The 20,273-nt window shown below is 49.6% G+C and overlaps 1 protein-coding gene across 2 annotated transcripts in view; it reads left to right on the forward strand.

Moving 5' to 3' along the window:
• The window catches only part of CPNE5 (copine 5), a 92,756-nt gene that overhangs the window by 47,310 nt on the left and 25,173 nt on the right, over positions 1-20,273 (forward strand). For both annotated transcript variants that reach the window (XM_022581768.3, XM_022581770.3), the window contains 2 exons: positions 10,833-10,936; positions 15,706-15,810. In XM_022581768.3, coding sequence (XP_022437476.1) covers positions 10,833-10,936; positions 15,706-15,810 — 209 coding nt within the window. The remainder of the gene's footprint in view (positions 1-10,832; positions 10,937-15,705; positions 15,811-20,273) is intronic.

Below are 20,273 nucleotides of genomic sequence, written 5' to 3' on the forward strand. Positions count from 1 at the left end.
GAGATGGGGACAGCTGGCAGGTAGCTGAGCACCCAAGAAGGGGCTCAGGGGACCCAATAGCTAATAATGCTGATAAAATGCAGTAATGGTGATAGTTTCTGTCTATCAATGTCTGGGCATTTTACATGTTATCACTACTTCTGACAACAATCCTAAGAGGTAGGGTAACCATTGTTATTCCCATTTTATGGATGAGGAAAGTGAGGTTCAGAGAGGCTAATCACCTGTTCAAGGACAATAAGTGGTAGAGCCAGGGTTCTAATCCAGGTCAGCCTGATTCTGAAACCCAGGCTTATTCCCCTAAACTACCCAGGCTTGCATGCCCCTTAGGTTAATTAGGAGCCACAGGTGAGAACATAGAGGGTCATAAGGAGAAAAGGAGGAGACAGCGACAGTGTGAGCACAAGTCTAATTCTGGGGTAACCTGGGAACTCAGCTTCCTATGGGGCTGGATCCAGCTCAGATTAGAGGGCCTGGGAGGGATGAGGAGAAACAGCATTTTCTGACCTTCCTGGGAAGGCAGTATAACTATTGTATCCATTAGCTATCAGTATTTACCATATTAGAAGTTAAAATTGAGGGACTTCCCTGGCAGTCCAGTGGTTAAGACTCCGTGCTTCCACTGTAGGGGCGCAGGTTCAATCCCTGGTTGGGGAATTGAGATCCCATATGCGGCAGCACGGTGCTGCCAAAAAAAAAAAAAAAAAAGAAATTTAAATTATGTATTAATTCATTTAAAAATAACAATAGTTTAACCCATTATAGGTTAACAGAAGTAACATCTTTTTTGAAAAATAACTATATTTTCCAAAATAAAATTCATTTATTGAGAAGACTGCTTTGCTTTATATTTTAAAAAATCACTTTAACGTCTGGCTTAACAGAAGAGCTGGATTTTCATATCAGCTTCTGCAGTCAATCTGTTATGATATCACTGTTGAATAACTTCTAGAAAACTCCATGTCTTATCAGCATTATTATGAAAATAGTTTTGGCCTCGTGGACTCCCTTGGGGGTTCCTGGTCCATACTTTGAGAACTACTTGTATGTATGGAGGTATAAATTGTTAGCCAATATTAATTGAGCGATTATTCTGAGACACACACTGTGCTAAGTGGTATATAGTATCAGTTTATTTATCTGATGTATTATAATATGTAATGTAATCCGTAGAATGATGTATTATAATATCTGATGTATATGGTTCTCATTTTACAGAGAGGTTAAGGGACCTGCCCAAGGTCACACAGCCACTGAGTAGAAGAGATGTGAGCCCAGGCAGTCTGGTCCTAGAGCCAGGGTCTTTAATGACTAGGCTGTAGTGCCCCAAATTCTGATTTCAGGGCCTTCCAGTTGGAGAATAAGACACAGAATTGTTAGGACAGGAAAGTATTAGGGCAGTATAACAATGACCAAATCATCTCAAACACAATTGCTCAATCTGGTTTCTCTACTTGTCTGTTTACCTCAGTGGGTCTGGAGGAACTTGACCGCAGGACCAAACCTCCCCCTCCTATACACCCAGTAGAGGGCGTGGCGTGCAGCAGGTGATCACAGGGGTTCTTTTGTGAATCTGTGACTGAATGAATAGGAAGCACAAACCAAATGTCTAGAAGCAGGTGATGATGCAAACTCCTACGCCTGTATATGCTGGCGGGCGACCTCAACGCTGTTAGAGTCCCAGCAAGGCAGGGAATGCAGCTGATGCGTAGACTAGAGCTTCTGTTCAAGCTTCCTGAGCCTCAGTTTCCCCACATGTATGCTGGGGCTGATCGGGTGGCTGTGAGGATTAAAGGAGATTGTGAAGGTGACTGTGCCTAGCAGGGGCCGGGCTCCTAGTGGGTGTCTGGGAAAGGTTGAATCTGAATTCCCTGACGCCTAGATTCAGTTTGCCCCCATGCTTATAACTCAGTTGGTGACTTCCTCCCTAGTTTATAATTAAATAAAGTAATGCAAGTGAAATTGCTTTGGAAATTCTAAAGCTCTAGACAATGCTGGGTGCTGTTATTGGTCTACTTTTCCGGGATTGGTAAACAGTCTGGGTTTAATACCCCTTAGGCTCTGCCTCCTCCTCCTCCTTCCCCACTCCTCCCTTCCCCGCCTTCATCCAGGGATGACAGCAGTTTCTTTGATTTAAGCTGTTTCAGAGCAAGTGGGGGTTGGGGGGGGCTCCCTCCCTTCCTCTTGATATTGTCAGCTCCTTTTCTTTTGGGGCATCTTTGGCTGAGTTCTGTCTTTCCCTAGAATACTTGCAAGGAAAAGAGACTAATTCCCAGCATCTGGCTGAATTAAAATAATTACATCTGAACGGCTTTGCTTCTGTCGTTCCAGCATTCAGTAGGAGGATCAAAGGAAGAGGGTGGAGTCTGAGAGATGGTTTTTCACCAGAGCAGGGCTTCCTGCTCAAATGGATATATTCTGCCAAAGCAGACAAACCCTCCCTTCATCCATGGGGATGGTGTGGGCGGGCAGGGACCAGCAAAAGATTAGAGTAGACTCCAGCGGGTCACCAGCATGCTTTGATGGGTTATAGAAAAGCCCTTCTCATCTGGAATTTAAATACCAAGAAAGTTCCAACAATCCGAATTTGATCCAAAATATTATTCAGTGATACTTGATATTGACGATGACGAGTTAATCTCCTGAAGGGGCTCTGAATGACCCAAGAGTTCATTATGCTCATCAGTAAAACAATGATTTTTCCGTGTAATACTGAGCAATATTTGCATAGTCCTCACAGTTGACCAAGACTCTCATGTTAACAGTCTATTTGATTGTCACCATGGGGCTCAGGGCTGGGTGGGTGTGAGTAACCCAGTGCACAGATGCAGATGAAGTGACCTGCCTAAGATTGCAGGATTCTAGCCCAAGCCTTGGTTCAGGGAGTGTTTCCCTCACCCAGGGAAGTCCCGAGTCTTCATGGTACATGGAACAGCTGTGGGCTGTGGTCTTTGTCAGGCCAGTAGCCTTTAGCAGGCATGGTGAGTGGCTGGGCTTCTGGAGAGAGGCAGTGGGGTGTTGCGGGTGCAGGGAGCAGATAGCTCCTTGCCTTCCCCTCCCCAGACCCTTAGCTACCCTTAGGGCTGCCAGCCACCCAGACCAGCCTTGCTCTGGAGCCAGGAGATCCTGGCCGGATGCACATTCTAACTGCCTCCCAGTCAGGTCCCTGTACACACTGGCAAAAGTGTGGCTCACCTCTCACAAGCCAAGGGAGTCAAAGCTTCACACTGCAGCTGCCCCTCCCCCGCCCCTTTTAGGTATCACCAGCCTGCTCGTGTATTCATTCATTTCATTTCATCAGATATGCTTTGGCTCAGTTCATGCCCTCCCAGAGTTTCCAATTTAGTATGAGAGAGAGAGACAGAAATTGCCAACCAGCAATCACAGCACAGCAGTGGTCCTCAACCCAGCCTCTTTTTTTTTTTAATACATTTACTTATTTATTTATTTATTTATTTATTTATGGCTGTATTGGGTCTTCGTTTCTGTGCAAGGGCTTTCTCCAGTTGCGGCGAGCGGGGGCCACTCTTCATCGCGATGCGCAGGCCTCTCACTGTCGCGGCATTTCCCATTGCGGAGCACAGGCTCCAGGCGCGCAGGCTCAGTAGTTGTGGCTCACGGGCCTAGCCGCTCCGCGGCACGTGGGATCTTCCCGGACCGGGGCACGAACCCGTGTCCCCTGCATTGGCAGGAGGATTCTTAACCACTGCACCACCAGGGAAGCCCCCCTGCCTCTTTTTTATAACAAATATTTTATAGCACTCTTTAGTATCTTGAAGGAAAATTCATGGATATACTATACACTATTCCAAAATACATACAGGTGAGGCAGTGAGCCCTTGCAGCTACCTGGGGGGAGATGGATCCAGGCAAAGAGGTTAGCTCTTGCAAAGGCCCAGGAGCAGGAAAAGAGTGATGAGTGACATCAGAGAGGCAAGGGTGTGGGTGAGTGTGGAGGCCAGGTTGTGTGGGACCTTGTGGCCGGGGAGCTTAGCTTTGAATCCTGTTAAAGTCAGAACTCTCATTGTTCTAAAGACAAACTTCAGAGAGAGCCCAGTGTCTTTATATGGGAGGCTCAGGAAGAGTCCTGGGACGGAGGGAGAAAGGTAGGAAGAAAGAGGTAAGGTGAAGTGGGGGGTAGTGGTGAAGGTTTTCTGAGTGTCAGAATATGCAGGTTGATGTTTGGGAAAAATGTGTGTGTGGCCAGCACAAGTGTAAGTGTCCTTCATGATAAATGATCAGGATTCAGACATCACCTTTTAAAAAAGTTAATTTGTAATGTTTTGGTCTTAGAAATTATCTTTCTGGTTAAAAAAAAAACAGAATGAAAGAAAACAAAACAAAAACACTTTTCCTGATGCTAGAAAAATAACATGTTTCTAACAGACAGTTGGAAAATACAAAGAATAGAAACATCAACATCAAGAGATAATCACTGTTGATGTGATTTGATGCATTTCCTCCAAGGCTTTTTTTCTGGGCGTACAAATATATAGTTTTTTCTTATAATTAGTAGAATATGGTAACCAGATTTATTTTCCCATGTCACTAGATATTCTTGGAAGACATTTTTAATAGCTGTATATCATTTTTCTGTTTATGGATGGGCCATAATTTATTAAAGCTATTCTCTTAAAGGAAACAGTATACTTATTACTGCAGTGAACATCCTCATAGCTGAATTGTTCCATTTTTCTTTGAACTTTAGTTGATGGATTTTGGTTAGTATGCCAGACACACAGGCTCAATGAGCAGGAGGAAAAATGGTCAATCTGGAGTATTCAGCCTCTGAATGACCAAATCAACAGTTACACAACTGATTGGATTGCTTGAGAAGTCAGTCATTAAGACAGGAGAGAAAAACCAGCTTGACCTCAAGGTGGTTGGTTATTCCCGTCAATGTGTAGCGACAGGCCTAGCCTCCTAGACCAACTTTAATACTCACCATCTGCATTAGAATAAACTCTAGCCTATGGAGTCTTTGCTTCTATCCCTGAATGCCTACACCCCAGGCAGGCCGGGGCTCTGGGCCCCTCTATGAATGCAGAAGCCCTTCTGAAGGTCACTGGTCACGGAATCACCCCCAGCTCTGAGTTGTGTTTCTCCCTACGGAAATGCTAAATTTCAGAGTTGTGGCTAATGATTCTTTATTTTTATTTTTTACTTTAATTTTTATTTTATATTGGGGTATAGTTGATTTACAATATTGTGTTAGTTTCAGGTGTACGACAAAGTGATTCAGTGATACATATATATATATCCATTCTTTTTTCGGATCCTTTTCCCATATAGGTTTTTTCTTTTTAATCAATGTCTTCTATTTTCAGACTAAAAAAGGCAATGTACTGATTCCAGGAAATTTGGACAATGCAGCAAATATTAAAGAGAAGACAGTAAATGTCACCATGGTTCCACCATCTATTTAAAAGTGCTTCTTAGGGTACAGCATGTGAGCAGTAGGGCAAAGTGGTTAGAACTTGGGCTCTGGATCCAGACCAAATGCCATTGCTTACGAGCTCTGTGACCCTGGGCAGGTTACTTGACCTCTCTGTGCCTCAGTTTCTTCATCTGTAAAATGGCTTTATTCAGATTTTTGATATTTTATGTATCATGGATTTTTGCATTGATTTTGATTTTTTAAAATATCGCATTAGAGACTTCCCTGGCAGTCCAGTGTTTGAGACTTCACCTTCCAATGCAGGGGGTGCGAGTTTGATCCCTGGTGGGGGAGCTAAGATCCCACATGGCTCGCAGCCAAAACACCAAAACATAAAACAGAAGCAATATTGTAACATTCAATAAAGACTTTAAAAATGGTCCACATCAAAAAAATCTTTAAAAAAAAATCTCATTAAAATCTTTGATTATTGAGATTTTTGGAGTCCCTTAAATTTTACACTTGCCTTATCCTTGCTCTGATCCTGGGGGCTGCCAGCAAGACCCAAGCCAGAGCAGCCTTCCATTCTCCACCCCCAACCCCCGGGGGTGTTGCTACCCTCTCCCAGCCTTCAGCCCACTTGCTGACCACCTGGGTCAGGGAGGCCTAACATGCTAGAGTGGGCCAGGCCACCATCCCAGAGAGAAAGGCTGTTTGCTGTGGTCTCCCAAGCAGCCTGATTAACATGCGGAAAGATGCAAATTGAGGCAATCCTGCTGTTTTAGAAGAACTTAATATGTTTTTTTAAAAGATAGGGTGAAAAGGCAGAAATTGCAGAAAATTATATATTGCGGGAGCTGTTTTATCATCTCTGCAGTTGATTCCAGAGATGCTTCTGGTTTGGGACAGGCATATCATGTGTTCAGAGAGCCCCACTGCCAGGCTGAGAATGTCAAACAGCAGGACCTCTGACCCTCAGCCAAAATTTGCTGCTCCCTGATCCTGCTGGCCCAGTGCATTTTATTGCCGCTTCCCTAGCCTCTTCCTGGGGTCACATGTATATCAAGGGTTGATTCATTCATTAACCCTTATTTAAGGGGAACAGTTGAAGCATAGTAAATAAGACTATTGACATAACCCAGAAGCACCTTCAAAAGCAAGTCCCCAAGCAGCTCCATGCTCCTTGTCTCACAGGCTCCCCATGGGCCACACACCCATTAGGGAGGAACCTTGCCTTGGTTATAGCCTAGAAAGCTCTCTGAAGTTCTGTCTTATGCCCACGGATTTGACAATGGCCCCATATAGTTTATCATAATGGACTTTTGGCGAATGTTTCTGGGTCTGGGTGGCAATAGGGAAGGCAGATCAGGTTGAAGAACAAAATAAGCTCCCAGCAATGCCTCACACATATTTGCCATGGGGGTGGGGTGGGGGAATGAGATGTGGCTCACTGGTGGATGTTTCCAGTTAGATGAATTTCAGAGTCAGTCTTTTTTTTTTTTAGCTAGCTTGCATAGAGGAGACTTTTCTAAAATGGATTTCACACTTCTCTGACTTCTCAAACTGAGGCTACAAAACATAATTAAACTTATCTTGATGATTCGGGGTCATCATTTGGAATCTCAGTTATTAATCTTTGGAGCCAGACTGTCTTGTTTCAATCCAAGCTTCTCCTCTTACTAAGATTTGTAGCTTCAGGAAAGGGTATTAACTTCTCTGTGCCTCAGTCTCCTCAGCTTTAAAATGGGAATAACGATTGTAGTTATCATAGATAAACACGAGTTGAACATTGGCAATTCCATATGGGTCAGCCCGGGAGTAGATGGCACTTGGCGAGTGTTGGCTTCTATTCTTTTAGCTGTTCTATGCTGGGCACTGTGGACTGGTACTTAACATATATCATCTCCCTTGGTCTTCCCAACAGTCTCACAGGGGGCATTATTACTCCATTTTTCCAGAGGAGAATACCAAGACTTAGGTTAAATTGCTTTCCCCAGGCTGCTCAGCTAGTAGATGGCAGAGCTGGGGTTCCAACCAGGTGTCTGTGGCTCCTTTGTACTGTTCTCTCTGTCAGGTGCTGTGCTGGGACCATGGCCCTCCCAGTGGAGCACTAAATAGTCCTGGAAGTTAGGGTCTATTAAGTTCTGCACTAATATTTTTCTGATATTCCCCCTCCCCTCCCTGATCTTGCAGGGCCCGCAGGGGTCCTCCTAGGAAGGAAAAATAAGAGCTTTGCCTCTGGATTTTGTGGCATCTGTTTTGGTTGTTTCAGATATATGTGTGTATTTCGTAGTCAACCAGTATAGGTGTCATGTGCAGCTTGCCTGTATTCATTCAGGTGAAGGTGTCACACAGGTGACCTCCAGATGTGGGAGAGGTCACTGTGATAACCACCAAGCTATGCTGGAGGGATCCTGGATTCCCAGACTGTCCCCTGAGCGCCAGCCTTCCCCAGATGCCGCCCCTTTCCCAGTACGCTCCCTGTAGCATCAGCACCAAAACCTAAACCGCCCAGCTGAAAAGGACAGTGGTGATCATCCTGCCCAGTGCATCACTTTATAGATGAGGAAACAGGCTCAGAGGGCTTGAAGGACTGCTGGGACAAACTAGAACTCAGAGCTTTGCATTCCTTGCTGGGGCTCCTACTCAGCAAAGTCTGGTCTGTTTTCTGATGCCGCTGATGGTTCCATCCATGGGGAGGAGCCAGGGCCCACTTTATGGGCATGTGATCTGTTCAGTCACACAGGACCTGCTCTTGGTTTAATGCTCTGCTGTTACAGTCTTGAAATCTCTTAATACTCTTTGAACAAAGGACCTCACATTTTCCCTTTTTACTGGGTCCCACAAATTATATAGCCAGTGCCGGGAGGAGCCTACCAGGTCCTAGGCTTCCTCCTCTTTCTAGGCCTTGGGATGAAACTCCCCAGGGAGGCATTTAAAGTGCTCCCTCCATCCAGCATGGGATGGGATTGGAACTTTCTCCTGGGGAAAGATAGTGACTGCTGGGGATGGACTTAGAAGGCTAGAGATCTTTCTGGGAGGGTGTGAGGGAAAGCCCTGAAGTCTAACTGCCTTTGTTACCATCACTGTGTGATCTTGGATGACCTCTAAAAGCCTCAGTTTCCTCATCTGTAAACTGGGAGACTAGAGGAGTTACTTCATACTGTTATAATGAGGATTCAGTGAAATAATGTATGTAAAGAGAAGGCTTAACACAGCACCTGGCATCGAGTAAGTGCTCGGTAAGTCAGCCATTCTCTATTCCAGATCTGAAGTCCTAGATTTCTCAGGAGGCTCTCAGATTCCTGGGGCTTCTAGGCCTTGGAAGCCCTCAATCCGGCCTCCTTGTCCCTCTCAGGTGGGCGATGCTGAGGGACATGATAAAAGCCATCATTATCTGGGCGCCTCCGTGTGCTGGCCACTGTGCCCCAGCACTGCCCCTCAGGGCCTCCCTTCAGGAGACCCTCTCAGCCCAGGCTAACCCAAATCCAGCCCTGAGCCGAGTCAGAAGAAATCAGCGACTCTAAAGATACAGGGAAGCGGGTCTCATGAACTATAGTGTGCTCTGTGCTGGAAGAGGCATGACTTTGAAATCATGTTGAGTTCATACATGCTGAATTTCTGCTCCACCAGTTGCCAGCTGGTGATCTTGGGCAGGTTACCTAGCTCTCCCAACCCCCAGCATCCTCATTTGTAAAAAGCAACAAAGGATTATTCTGAGGGCTAAATATGATAAGGCTGTAAAGCACTGAGTTCGGTGACAGGCCCACACAGATGGTATCTAATACATGTTTGTTGAATGAATGAATGAGCAAGTGAATGGAGGGATGCTCTGTTTGCTGTTGTCAGATGTCCTTGAGGGAAGGCATATGAGGTGGTAGAGGTGGGAGTGGGGCAGGGACAGAGACCACACACAGTGGGCGGGGGGAGGGGAGAAATATCCAAATCATCATAACTTGTACACACATAGTACTTAGTGTGTGCAATATACTGTTCTCAGCGCTGTACTCAATTAACTCATTTCATTCTCACAAGCCTATGAGGTAGGCCTTGCCTGTACCCCCATTTTACAGATGAGGAAACTGAGCACAGAGAGGGTGAGTAACTTGCCCTAGGTCACACAGCTAGTAAGGGGATGGAACGGAAGCAGGCAGCCTGGCTCCAGAGACCATAATCTTAACCATTATATCGTACCCACTGCCCCAACCTTTGACCATGTCCTTCAAGCTGTGAGAGGTTGCATCTTCATCCCTGCCACCATTTTGGTCCTCACTGGGCTGTAGGACACTGATCTCCAGAGACCCTCTTCGCCACTGGGAGGAAGCGGGCAGCGTGAGAGCTGGGTGGCTTGCTTCCTCCCTTGCTTCCCTCAAGGGCCAGGCCAGGCCCCAGGGACTATTGACAGAGCCTTGAGCTCTGGCCAGTTGGCAGCTGATTTGTCGGGATGCAGAGCTTTCAGGTTGAAGAGACCACACGGGGATGGGCGAAGAGGAGGACACGGGGGCATCTCTGCCCAGTGCCCTGCTGGCTGCAGCGAGCTGAGGGGCTAGGAGCCATGTGAGAGGAGAGGTCAACCGATTCTCACTAGGCCTGGTACCTTCCTTATGCTCTTGGGTTGAGTGTTAGGTCTGGGTCAGCCAAAGCCGTGAACTAGTCAGGGGAGTCAGAAACCCAGGGCTCTGTTTGATAAACTGGTAGGGGTTGCTCCCTGCTCTGAGCTTTAGGCTCCTCAGCTGTAAAATGGGGGGGTCATGGTCCAGCTATAGCTACCTCAGAGTTAGATGAGCCTCTTGTGAGTCAGTGCATGTGAAAGTGATACTTAAACTTGAATGTCCTCTAGGAACTATACAGTCATGTAAGGGAGTGAGGCGATGTGGCCAGCGAGGGCTTGGGGTTAGGGCTTGGGGTTAGGTGACCAAGCTCAGAGTGGCTTGAGTTAGTTATTGCACCTCTCTCTGAGCCACTCAGTACAATAGTGATGATACCTTGTGCATGAACCTTGACCGAGTGGGTGACGTGCCTGCACTCTGCTCCAGACTTCGCACACTTGATCTCATTCAGCCCTCACCACAGCCCTTTGAAGTGTGTACTGCAATCAGCCCCATGTTACAGAGGGGAAACTGAGGCTCTGAGAGGTTACCTCCCTTGCCTGGTCACACAGCTACAAAGTGGTAGAGCCAGGATTCAAACTGGGGCAGCCGGCTCCAGAATCCACCTGCTTCACTGCCCGGCTGCTCCACCAGACCTGCCGGGTGGGGTTGTTTGAAGATGAAATGAGACCCTCCTAAGTGTTAGCTCAGGGCTTGGCACGTGGTGCGGGGCAGTGTGAGCTGCTGTCCTTTCTAACTGGCTTGGCGCCCAGAATCCCCAGGCCCTGGGGCTGTGTCCCCGTAGGGACGGGGTCCCCCTCCAGCCTTCTGTGCCTCACACCCCTCTTCTCCCTCCTTCCCACCAGGATGTCGCCACAATGCAGTTCTGTGCCAACAAGCTGGACAAGAAAGATTTCTTTGGGAAGTCTGACCCCTTCTTGGTGTTCTATAGAAGCAACGAGGATGGAACGTGAGTTCTCCGGCAATGCTTCACCCCCACTTTTGGGGGCATGGGCTTTGGGGGGAGGGATGGACCGTGGTGACTTGCCGGGCGGGGGTGGCTTGGGCCATCTCCTCCTGCTGCTGCCCTGAGGCCCCTGCTCTAGAGAGGGCAGGGGCTCTGGGTGGAAGTCAGGGGCTCCAAGGTAGTACCCTGGCCACACAGATGGGGCTGGTGGGGGATAAGGGGCAGACTGCAAGCCCACAGTGCCATTCTGAGGGTCATTACTAAATGGCTGGCGCTGGGCATGTCAGAGATGGAGGGAGCGGGCAAAAACAGGGCTAGGGAAGGAATGAGGGGCCCCTCTGATAGTCTATTCCTTCTTCCACATGCATCAGTCCACATCTCTAAGCCTTGTCCTCGCTCACGCACAGCCTTCCTAACACCCCACTACACATATTCCCCCCACTAATTCCTACTCAGCATGGCAAATCTGGACCCCTTTCCCCCCTTGGCCCCAGGCTTCATTCAAAATCCCTCCCATCTTTGAAGCCCCCATTTCCTTCTCTCCTCTCCCTAATCTGGAAGCCACCCACAATATGATGGAAAGACAACTCATTGGGCAATGTAAGAGGTCAGTGATGTACACAGAGGGACAGATTCTAGGTTGAGGGTCTTGGGACGTAAGTCCTCTTTTCCAACCCGCTCTGTGACCCTAGACAAGTATGCCACCTCTCTGGGCCTGTTTTCTCGTCAGTAAAATGATCTGGTTAGATTAGGTGGTCCCCATGGTCTCTAAGCACCACAGCTCTGGAAGGCTGCAGCTTAGCTGGGATTCTGCAGAATGAGGAAGCGATGGGGCCAGGGAGGTTAATTAGAGAAACGCTGCTGGAGAAGGGAACTAGGAAGAAGGTTTTGAAGGAGAGGAAAAAAATGGGTCCACGGGGTTTGGGGTTTGGGGTTTGGGGGTGGGGGGAGGAGCAGGGAAGATAACAGGCTAGAGAAACAGTGTGTGCAAAGCAAGTGTGCCCTGAACAGAGGGCAGGGAGGCCTCGCTAAGTCCCCTAGAATCTGAAATTCTGGGTGTGTGCGTGTGCGCGTGCGTGCGTGCGTGTGTGTGTGTGTGTGTGTGTGTGTGTGTGTTGGGGGGCAGGGCAGCAGCAGGGAGGAGGTATGTTTCAGTTGAAGGGAAAACTGATCTTTAAAGGAGCGTACAAAACAAGGGAAATTAGGTACGATAATTTGCATAACAAAAGGATCCTTTGTCTCACCGTAGGACTCTTAGCAGGATTTCTTTAAATAATTCTTGTTGACTTTGACTTGATTTGAGGGAGGGAAGAAAAGGTCTGAGTAATGTTCTGGGTGCCCATGGAAATGTCCATGCAAGTCCCCTCCAGAAAGGAGGGCAGGGGCCGCCCCAGGGCTTGTCTCAGCGGCGAGGGCTGACTGGCCAGCAGGAGGGAGGGATTTGGGTTGTGGAACAGGAGATGGACATGTTGCAGAGTGTTTGCCAATGATTATTCTAGCAGAGCGGTGTGTAGGTTGGGTGGGGAGGGGGCGGGGGAGAGGGAGAGACTCGTGACTGACGTGGTGAACAGGTGGGAGGTGCTGCGCCAGGCGAGCTGTGGAAATGCAGGGGAGGAGGCAGGGAGGGGAGGACATGGGCAAAAGGGCAGGGCAAGACCTGGCTCTGCAGAACTTGGGTGGGGACCGCCCACCGCCCCCTCCCTGGCAGACGAGCTGCAGGGAACCCAGACTGTTGAAAATGGCAAAGGAGCTGGTCAGATGGGGCAGGCGATGGGGGTTTATTTGGGGGCGAGTTTCACTTGAAGCATGGGCTGGATCTTTCTGGGGTGAGGGGACACCAAGGGCAGCTGGAGAAACCGATCCAGAAGGACCACAGGGAGTGAAATGTCAGGCCTGCCACGCCAGAAGGGAAAAGGGCAGGAAGCATCCACGGAGCACCCGTGCTCCTGGCACTGCACATACCTTGTCTTCTTCAATCAGAATCACTGGTCTGGGAGCAAGAATGTGGTGATGGAGAGCCGGGCTCGGCCAGTCGCTGCCAATCATTAACTCTGTAATTTTAGGCAAGTGTCTAACCGAATGGAACTTTATGTGATGGTGGAGATGTTCTGTATCTCACTGTCCCTTATGGTCGCCATCAGCCACATATAGCTGCTGAGCCCTTGAAAGGGGCTAGTGTGACAGAGGAACTGAATTTTTTATTTCATTTCATTTTAGTTAATTTAAATGTAAATAGCCACGTGAGGCTAGTGGCTACCATTCTGGACAGTGGGGCCCTACCCTCTGCGTTTCAGTTTCTTGGTGTGTGTGATGGGGAGAATCATAACACCTCCCTCCCAGGGAAGCCGTGAGGATTAAATGAGTTAATTCGGGTTATTAGAACAGGGTCTGGCAGCGTTAGTTACAGTTCTTTGGGAAGCTCAGTCACTTGCCCAGGGCTGCACAGCTGGAGGTAGTGGTCCTGGGACCGGAGCCCACATCTGTCTGACCCCATTGGTTCACACCCTCACCCCACGGCCACGTCCTGAGTGTGTGTTGAAATGAATTGAGTTGAGCTGGGAGATGACTGCAGGGACCATTTCCACACTAGGGCCTTGTCCCCCACGGCAAGTACATCAGGGGATCGAGGGGCCTGTGGATTTAGTGATGGCAAAGGAGGGGGGGGTTGGGGGAGTTTAAAAAAAGTGGTTTCAGGCAAGAGTCTGAAGCAGAAAACAGACAACACAGGGCTCAGGAAGAAAGACCTAGGGAGGAAATGAGGCTAATAGCTTAGAAGACTTGGTCAGGCAGTTTGGCTGGCAAGCGAGAGGAGCTAGAGAAGGCAGTGGTTCCAAAGAGGTGGGGAGACAGGGAGGGTCCACAGCAGGTCTGTGCGACTGTTGCAGGTGGGAGGTTAGGGCTTCTGCAGGGTGTGAACCTCCCTCCCTTCACCACCAGTTGCTGCTCCTGCCATCTCCCCCAGTCCAGGCTCCTCTTCCTGCCCGACCTACTGCCCCAGCCATGGGCAGCTGTGGCCCCTCCTTTCCCTGTCCCCATTCCTGTCCCCATCACCAGCTCTGGAGTGTGTGGGGAGGTCTCCCACATGTACCTCACACTCCAGTGGGTGGGCGAGAAGGAGCACAGAAGAGAAACGCTGAGCCATGGTGACAGGAATGACATTTTGACTTGAAAATTGCCAGAGAAGAAATGGCACAGGCTGTGTGAGTATGGGCGGTGCCCAGGCACCTTCCTGGGTGACCTTTCCAAGCCAGGAGGTAGCTGGGGTGGATGCTGGGAAATCTCATGGGGACAGCCCCTGCCCTGAGCTCCTCTCTGGCTTCTCGCTGCCCCTCCACGTGGCAGGGCAGGCTTCCATGGCGGGGCCAGTCAGGCATGGCATGGGGAGTGGGCAGGGGTGCTGGATCGGGGCCCAGCTGGGGTTAAGCCAATTCTGCACTTTTAGTTTGCAAAGCAAGCTCATGGATTCAGACTACAAGAGCTGAAAGGGTCTTAGAGATCATCTAAGCCAGCGGCTTTAATTTCACTGGCTTGAAATGCCAGTGAGAGCTATGGAAACTCTCCTCTGAGAAATACATTTATTCATTAGTTCATTCTGAAAAAAATATTACATGAACACCTTACTAAGTGCCAGGTGCTATTCTGGGCACTAGAGATATACCAGTGAACAAGGAAGACAAACCCTTGCCCTTATGGAGCTTACATTTTAGTGACAAGACTATGAAAGAAATAAGGAGAAAGACAGACCATGTCAAATGTCAAATGGTGACAGATGGGATGGAAAAAGCAGTATGGAAAGGGACTAGGATATCTCAGAGTCAGGGGACCAGGGGGCTATAAATTTTAGATAATGGTTCTCAGGGCAGGTGTTCATGTCAAAGAGATGACAGTTGAGTGAAACCTGAAGGAAGTGAGGAGGTGAGCCGTTAACATGGAAATTTGGGAGAGAGTCCTTTAGACAGGGGAACACATGAAACTCAGGCACCCAGTTCCACTGATGATTTCAAGGGTTCATAGACCCCTAAAGCCCGTCCCCAGATCCTTCCATGGATCTCAGATGAAGAAAGTCTAATAGTGGCCAACTCCCTGGGTTTACAGGTGAGGAAATAGAGGCCGAGAGGGGGACAGCCTTGCTCAAGGTCACACAGAGAACAGGGGCCAGAACCACATCTTCTGACACTCCTACCTGGTGCAGGAATCCTTTCTGTAGTGTTATCAAGAAATGGCTGTCTAGGAATAAAGACGCAGATGTAGAGAATGGACTTGAGGACACGGGGAGGGGGAAGGGTAAGCTGGGAAGAAGTGAGAGAGTGGCATGGACATATATACACTACCAAATGTAAAATAGACAGCTAGTGGGAAGCAGCTGCATAGCACAGGGAGATCAGCTGGTTGCTTTGTGACCACCTAGAGGGGTGGGATAGGGAAGGTGGGAGGGAGATGCGAGAGGGAGGAGATATGGGGATATATGTATATGTATAGCTGATTCACTTTGTTATACAGCAGAAACTAACACACCATTGTAAAGCAATTATACTCCAATAAAAATGTTAAAAAAAATAAAATAAACTGAAGTTTATGCAAAGATTTAAAAAAAAAGAATGGCTGTCTAGCTTCTACCTGGATGCTGCTAGTGACAGGCAGCTCATCACCTCACGAAGCCATTGTTTCTACTGTCTGGCAACTGCAGAGATTAACAAGCCAGCCCCTCTGGTGATCTGAATTCTGCCTCCCTTGGAGCCAGGACTGACAGACTTCCCTCTCTTCTTTGCCAGGTTCACCATCTGCCACAAGACTGAGGTCATGAAGAACACCCTAAACCCAGTCTGGCAAACTTTCTCCATTCCTGTGAGAGCCCTCTGCAACGGGGACTATGATCGGTGAGATGAGAAAATGTCCCCTGTCCGCAAGCACAGGTGTGGGGGGCACGGTCACATTGATGAGGGCCATCCCATCAGTACAAGCGAGCAGAGCCTCCTGGAGCTGCGTGCTGGTGGCCCTGCACAGGGTGGAACTGGGGATCCCTCTGGCTCCCTGCCCTTCCCTCACCACACCCCGCCTTTTTTCCTCCCAGTCTGACTTTCCCATTGGTGGAAGCCCTCCCAGGTTGGGGGGATGGGAGGTACCAAGGATTTCAGAGAAGCCCTGGTGTGTGTTGGGCGCCCTGCCCGGAGCTCTGTAGCTGGTCTTTTCACTGTGCCCAGTGAGGGGCAGGTGGGGGCCAGATGGCGGCTCTAGATGCACGTAGAGGTGACTTGGTCCCCAGCAGCCCCAACTCCTGGCTGAGAGACTCTGGGGAGTCAGGATCCCAGGATATGCGCTGCCAGATGAGTTGCCATAAATGGGGGTGAGGGATGCAGTGCAAACAGCTCATGGAATTTTTTGACGCTACAAAGCCTACTCATAATACACCTCATCATTGTTTGAGTGTAGATTGTTGAGTATAGATACAGATACCTAGTTTCCAATCCTGACTCTGTGACGAAAAAAGCACTCTCAACCTGGGCAAACTTTGACCTGTCTGAGCCTCAGTTTCCTTATCTGTAAACTGGGTACCTAAACATCCACCTACCTTGTAGGGCTGCTTTGAAGCTCACAACCTACATGTAAGGCTCTGGTATACATAAAATACCGTTCAGCATTTCATCCACAAACGTTTATTGATGCCCTACCATGTGACAGGCACTGCACTAGGTGCTGGGAAGTCAGGAGGAAACAAAACACACAGTCTTCACCCTTCACCCAACCTCTTGGAGTTTACACGCTAGTGGGGGAGGCAGACATTAATCCAATAATTGCACAAAGAAACATATAATTACAAATTGTGGCAAGTGCAGGGGGGAGAGGGGACACGTAGGATGGGAGCTGTAACACGGTATTGGTCTGTGTTAAGTCACAAGAACCCAGCCTGGTTTCCTGGTGGTTGCTATAGCAGGTGGGCGAGCTGGCAGGGGCTTCTCGGGCAGGGCTGTCCAGGCAGCCCTGAGGAAGCTGGGCCTCTGCTGGCCACTCTGACAGGAGCCCTAGGGTGTCAGAACAGATACCTCAGGGCATCCTGGCTGGTGGCATTGGCATGGGCTCCCTGGCACTCTGTTCACAGTGGCTACTGACAGGGTATGTGCAGTGGGGTGAGGGGACAGGAATGAGCAGACAGATGGCCTCCAGGCACCCCTGCCTCTCTCCCTATTAGGCTGCTGATCCAGGAGATGAAGTGGCTTCTTTTCCTGCCTCAGCTGGGACAGAAGAGCCACAGTCTGTTCCATAGGTGGTCATTGAGCACCTACGATATGCTCAGCACTGCGCCTCCAGCTGTGTGACATTCAAGGGAATGTAGCCGCATTTCTGTCTTCAGGGGGCTTACAGGGAGCTCAGATGTGCACACGTATATTTTAGACAGTTAAATAGTTGTGCAAAATGAGACTGGAAACAAAAATAGGCATTTCAGCCAAACAAACCCCTGTTCCATGTCTAGCCAGGTCCTGGGGCTTCTGGAGTGGTGGGGAATGGGAGGGGTTGAAGCAATAGGGTCTAAAGGAGGCTCAGGGCAGGGTGGAAGGTTGCGGGGGCAGCGTCAGTTCCTGGGGACAAGGGATGTAGGAAAAATGGTTGGGATAGAGAGGAAGGGAGCGGAAATTCAAAGTTGGGGGATGGGAGAACATGGCAGCTCCATTCTCATAGGGGTGGAAGGAATTGGGATTTCCGACCGCACTGCCTAGAGGTTTCGGGGTTTGTCCAGCTGACCCCCCACAACCCGCATCCCAGGGAAGGCCTCCTAGGGCCTCAGAATCCAGCCTTGTAAGGAGGTCAGCCCAGCTCAGAGGCCTGGGCTCTCCGATCAGCCATCGGAGGAGGTGCGGGTGTGGGGGGAAGGTGCAGGCTTTGCGGAAAGCCCAGGTGGGCTCCCATCCCCCTCCCAGGCTGAGCCCTGGACTGGTTTCCCTCCAGGATGGCTGGGCAGCTTGGGCCCTCCTCCAAAGCCAGGGACAGATTAACTGTGATGCGACTGACAGTGGTGCTAATGGAGGTGTCAGGTGTGTCACACTGGCCTGGTAAGCGAGCAGACCTGCCCCCTGCTGAGCCCTAGGGTCACCCACATACACGACAGCCACTCAGGAGGTGCAGGCATTTGGGAGGCCCCCGTAGGGCAGGACAGGGTGGGCCTTGTTCAGGAAAACAAGGCCGCTTTCCTCTACTTCCGAGGCACCTCTTGAAGTCTCACAGTACACATTGGGTTTAATCCAGCAGCCCTGTCTTCCAGGCCAGCCGGGCACCAGACACCGTGTTGGGTGCTGTGGACACAGTGAGCTCTCAGACCCAAGTCTCCTTCTGAGGTTGCTCCTAGGCCAAGTTGGGAGACATGGGTCATAATAATAACAGCAAAGGCTCCTGTGGCACTTCTGAGGTAATTGATGTATATGAACTAATTTAATCCTCCCAACGATTAGTACCTCTTCTGAAAAAGGTACAAATACTATCTACATCTCGTAGGTAAGGAAACTGAGGCCCAGAGAGGTTAAGTAACTCACCCAGGGTCTTACTGCCAGTAGCATCAGAATCTGGACCCAAGCAGGCTGGCTCTAGGATCTGTGTTCTTAAACTCCAGCGCTCTGCTGATGAATGGTCAAGGCGTGGGGTGAGTGGGGTGGGACACTTGGAGGACAGCTCTAGGAGAGTTTGCTCAGGGGCTTGAGCAGGTCTGCTTCGAGATAGGAGGTAGAAGGAAGACTCAAAAGGCCTTGACAGCTGCCTGGATATGGGAGTGAAAGAGACGTAGAGATTATTAGTGTTTGGAGTTTGGAGGATGAGAGACGATGGTACCACTAGTGGAAATGGGAAGTGTGACAGGGAGCCAGACTGTGTGGCTATGGGACAGGTACAGTGGTGTTCTTCCCAGGGGAGAGGAGAACAGAGGTCTGGGAGTCCCCACGAGGGGGGCTGGCAAAGGTCAGGAGTAGGGGGATGTCAGAGAGATAAGAAGGGACCAGGGGGAGGGCAGCCATAGTCAGGGAGCTGAGAGAAGAGAGTTCAAACAGAAATATCAACTTACTATTGTGAAAAAGAGGGCCAGGGGGTGAGAACCAGGGATCTGCTGAGAAAGGGCCGTTTTCTTGGAATGATGGGGGTGGAAACGAGTTAATCTTATAAAGCTTTACTGAGTCTTTAGGACATGGGCCAAATTGTGTCCTAATTGGTTTAAATACAGTATCTTATTTTGTGAGTTTAAATTTCACAATAACCCTAGAAGGTGGGTACTAATGACATGCCCATTTCACAGATGGGGAAACGGAGGACCACAGATTATGTCACTTGCCAGGGCAAGGAGAAGGTGCATGTCCCTTCTCCAGAAGTCACTTCTGGGCTGGCCCTCTAATTTGGGGTTCCCCTGGTTTGGGGTCCCCCTGCCTTTGCTGTGTTTCCAGTCCACACAAGACCAAACCCAAGCAACCCAACTGAGCAGAACCTGAGTCAGAGGAAGTGGACTCAGGGTCAGAATTAATCTAGCCCTCCAGTGGGGTGAAGTGGGGTGAAGGGTGATGAAAGCACTTCTCCTGCCTTCCCTGAAGTCCCCCTGCTCTGTCCTTGAATATTCTGCTACTTGAGGATTTGTCCCTGTTAAACCAAATTCCTCTGGGTTGGGCTGCTATCACTCACTCACACCTTCATGGTGAGTAAGTAGGTTTTAAAAGGGTGTTAAGGGTACTGGGTCTTCACCTGGAGAAGGGAGAGGGTTCCCAGGAGCTGGGGGGCTGTCACATCACCCAAACTTCGACCCCCTGGATTGAACCAGTTGCTTCTCCTTTGAACCCCACCACACGCTGAGCACCGGGAGGGGCCCATACTATGGCTTCAGTTAGGAGTGTCTTATCCCTGGTTCACACATGCACAAGCTGAACTCAGACACAGGAGCCACAGTCAGTGCAGTACAGCTGGGGTTGCACAGCACCTCTGCCATCAAGCCTCACTGTCTGGGCCTGTGAGGCTCGATGCTCTTCTTCCTCCCAGCAGCTTCTCAGAGTAATGGACTGACTCAGTTAGTTTAGGGCGAACCCCTCAAGGCCTGTCAGCCCTCGGGACTTGTAAGCATCAGGGAAACATACCTTTTCCTGTTTTCCCTGCCTGGGAGAGGGAGAGGCTCATTAGGAGCAGACCTGCCGCTTGGTTCAGAGGAGGCTATGGACAGAGCTGCTTGGTGTGCTGGGGGGCAAGCCTGGAGTCTTTGCCAGCGTCCCCCATCCTTGCTGGCCTGCTGAGGCTCACACACCCCACTCTGTCACTCCTGCCCCACGCGTTCAGAGACCCACAGGACACTGGCTCCCTGCCAAGAGGCCTGGTGCTGCTACTG

Source organism: Delphinapterus leucas, chromosome 10, assembly GCF_059928025.1.
Source record: "Delphinapterus leucas isolate spDelLeu-1000000601 "Yukka" chromosome 10, BTC_Dleu_Yukka2, whole genome shotgun sequence".
In the NCBI taxonomy this organism is placed as follows: domain Eukaryota; kingdom Metazoa; phylum Chordata; class Mammalia; order Artiodactyla; family Monodontidae; genus Delphinapterus; species Delphinapterus leucas.